Here is a 3,890-nt window from a genome sequence, read left to right on the forward strand (position 1 = left end):
AGAAGTATTCCAAACTGATCAAAAGATGTTGGAGTCCACTTAACTCCAAGATCACTCAAAAAATGGACGAAATGTGCCAAAAATCACAAATGAAGAGATCTTAATGAATAAAGAGAAGGATTGGAATTTTATACCTACAATAGTCCAGAAATGTAGGGTCTTTGATGGATCCAAACTTGAAGCGTCATTCCTTGAAACCAAAAGAACCTTCTTGATCTTTAAACTTCATCAAAATATCATAAAAAGCATCCAAAAGAGGAGAGAGGAGAGAGGAGAAGCTCAAATCTTGAAGGTGGAGGCTAGGGTTTCTCTAAAGGGGTTTTAGAGGTGATGGAGGCTGATAAAATGGCCAAAAAGTAGGAATCTTATGCTTAAATATGTTGAAAACCATATAAATCATGGGATTAGTCGTGACTGATCGTCATGTTGTGGCCACGCTTGGCTGTGATGTGGAGATTGTCGTGTCGTGGCGACAGTTTTCACCTAAATCCACCTCAACTTCAAACAACCATACCTTTTTCGTTTCAACTCCGGTTTCGACGATCTTTATATCCACAGAAAGGTATTGACGAGCCCCAGACTTCTATCTATTTAATTTTAACTTAACACATGTTGAACTAAAAACCATAATCCATTCAAGAAGCCTAACATTTAACTTTTCCCATTTTACCCTTTGGCTCCAAAACACAAACCAAGGGCTTAGATTACATAACCAATATTATCAACATCCAATAAGGTTTAAACCCTATTCCCTTGAAGCCCAAGGCCTTTACTCAGTCCATTTCTTGTCGACAATCCCGAAATAAGAAACTTCTCAAACATGATGTTATAATATAATATTCATATGTGACATTTGTATTATTATCAATATGTTTTATTTTCAACATATGATTATGTTTTGTGTTCGAGTTTCGTGACAAACATATTATTATTGTTAGTTAATGTGCATTGTGATGATCATATTATTATGATTGTTAGTTTTGTATGAAAATGATATCATAAATTCATAGGTTCATATATAATCTAGATTTTTGTTATATTATTTTAATGATTCACAGTTAGAGATGGCAACGGGGACGAGTATACCGGGGATCGTGCTCCCCATCCCCATACCCGAATCCCCGTACCCATCCCCATACCCGACCCCATCCCCATCGCGGATTAAAAATCCATCCCCATCCCCATTGGGTTACGAGGATCCCCAACGGGTAATCGGGGATTTTCCCCATTACAATGTTCTCAATTTTTTATGAAAAATAACTAATTGTTAATTATTTACCAACAAAACAAAGGGTTATAGAAATAATATAAAGTACTTCAATCACTAAATGTCATCAAACACAAACAATAACTTTAAGGTTTGCAAATTAAACCATTTTTTTGCAAGAAAAAACATAAACATAAAAAGTCTTCCAAAAAATTGCCAAACATCATCGATCATCAAAACAAAAACAATCAAGTTCACCAAATTTCAATTCCTACTTTCACATTGAACCATCAAATATCACATGTTCACCTACCAACAAAACAAAGACAAAGTACAAACAAATACATAAAAAACTATAATTTAATCGATTATAATCATGAAAAATGGTTTCATAGTTACCATCAATTTTCACTTTCACTGTCTGTGTCGTAATCATCAAAAATAGTTGCATGGTTATCTGAGATAAATTGCACACCTTCATCTAAATATAAAAACAAAAGTTAATAGTAATTAGTAAATTAGAAACAAATAGAAATAATAACAAAATAAATGATTACCTTTGTTAACAATTTCCCACAACCAACTTTGTGGGCACATTAGAGCTTCAATTGTGTTTGGTTTAAGTCGAATTCGATGGGCTTATCAATCTTCCACTAGTACTAAATGCAGATTTGGAGGCAACGGTGAGACGGGAATAGCCAATATCTCTCTAGCTATTGCTTGCAATATAGGATATTTCGTTGCCCTTAATTTCCACCACATCAGAATATCAAATTCTTGAGATTCAGGCTCAATCCCTTCTTCTAAATAACGATCAAACTCAGTTTTCAAAACCAATTCAGCAACTCTATTCTTCGCCTTGACATACTTATCCCAAGCCGACAAATTTTCATCACCATCCGCTTCATGTGTGGAAGCTGAACCCAAATAATCACCACTCTTATGTAAACTTTCCATACTCTTTTCTTCATATTCTTTAACCAAATCATCACAAAAACTTTTGATTCTAATAACTTGATTCGCATAATCTTCCGGGTAGAGAAGTTGGAAATAAAATTCTATCATTTCCATCTTGTAACGTGGATCAAAAACAGCAGCAACACCCATCAACTCATGAATAGTACCCCAGTAATGATTGAACTTCGTAATCATTTGTGTTGCCATATTTTGCACAATTATATTAGAACAAGAACTCCATATAGATAATTCAAGTTAATCTGACATATTTTGGGAAAATATAAGTTGGATGTGGGGTACTTTGTTCTAGAAAAGATCGAAGTGACATTATAAAACAATTCCAATCTCCTACATATTTCTTGTGCGTTCTCCCAATCTAATGAACTAGGCAATGTTTTGTATTGACTATCACATTGTTTTAAACGCCCAAAAACCTCTTTATACATTAATGTCACTTTCAACATCATGTAAGTTGAATTCCATCTTGTGGGGCAATCTAAACCTAACTTCTTCGAGTAAGGTATTTTGAGCTGTCGACATGAGTTCTCAAATGCATCAACTCTTTTCGGGGTTGCTGTCCAATAAGCTACACTATCACGTACATTTTCAATTGCTCCTTTAATGACCTCTAACCCAATTTTGACAACAAGATTAAGAATATGGGCAGCACATCTCATGTGAATGTGTGTTCCATCATGTATCAACTTACTTAATTGCAACTTTCCTTTAATCTTACCGATTAATGCATCATTCGTAGTACAATTGTTCACTGTGATAGTAGACAATTTTGTGTCCACATTCCACTCCATCAATGCATCGATCAAAACATCTGTAAGAACTACACTCGTGTGTGGGCAAGGCACATAAATAAACCTACAAAACATAATAATCATAAATTTAAGAAAAAAATACAAAGTCATATTACATACAAAAAAAAAGTTGAAAAAAGTAGTACCTTAAAATTTTACTTTGAAGACACCAATCATTAATATAATGACCTGTAATAGCCATGAGCCCTTTTTTTTATTGGTGGAAGTCCACATATCAGTTGTAATGACAATTCTACCTTGCAATTTTTCAATCTTTTGAATAACCTTACTTTTCTCCATCGCATACACATTTTTAATGTCACCTTTCAATGTATTCCGACAAGGGCATTTGATGACAATTCTACCTTGCAATTTTTCAATCTTTTGAATAACCTTACTTTTCACCATCGCATACACATTTTTAATGTCACTTTTCAATGTATTACGACAAGGGCATTTGAATAAAGGTTGAACGGTTCTTGTAAAATTCTTAAAACCAACATGCTCAACAATATAAAAAGAGGATACTCGTGTAATATGACCATTTTAGCCGATGCATTTCTACTATCTTTTTCATTGTAGACATATGTAGACAAATCAGTTTTCAAGTTCGATACCAAAAGTTTTTGCTGAATATCAGTTTGGCCCTTAGCTAAGCACTTCTCCCTATGTACTAACAGATGTTTGGTGCCATTTTTTGAATCTGCTCCTAATAACGCTTTACAAGTTTTACATTGTGCCTTCAGTTTCCCGTTAACAGTAATTTTAACAAATTGATCCCAAGCAATGCTTTTTTGTCTTTTGTTTGGAGGTTTTGTTGCATCTGATTGAAGTGCTTCTTCAACGAAAGGGACATTTGGACTTGTCTTATCCTGTTCAACTTCGACATTTGTAGAACCAATTGGTGTAGAAGGATG

The 3,890-nt window shown here is 34.2% G+C and overlaps 1 protein-coding gene across 1 annotated transcript; it reads right to left on the reverse strand.

Annotated features, from left to right (window-relative positions):
* Positions 1–1,849: 1,849 nt before the first annotated feature.
* Positions 1,850–2,371, reverse strand: LOC145106567 (zinc finger BED domain-containing protein RICESLEEPER 1-like). The gene has a single exon (XM_079043530.1). It carries the CDS (start codon positions 2,369–2,371, stop codon positions 1,850–1,852), a length of 522 nt encoding a protein of 173 aa, XP_078899656.1.
* Positions 2,372–3,890: the final 1,519 nt, after the last annotated feature.

This window comes from Lactuca virosa, chromosome 4 (assembly GCF_052849685.1).
Source record: "Lactuca virosa cultivar CGN04683 chromosome 4, Lactuca_virosa_CGN04683_v6, whole genome shotgun sequence".
Lineage (NCBI taxonomy): Eukaryota > Viridiplantae > Streptophyta > Magnoliopsida > Asterales > Asteraceae > Lactuca > Lactuca virosa.

What these genes read in the sequence shown, in the direction of transcription:
- LOC145106567 (XM_079043530.1), bottom strand. Translation starts at nt 2,371, where the DNA reads ATGGCAACACAAATGATTACGAAGTTCAATCATTACTGGGGTACTATT.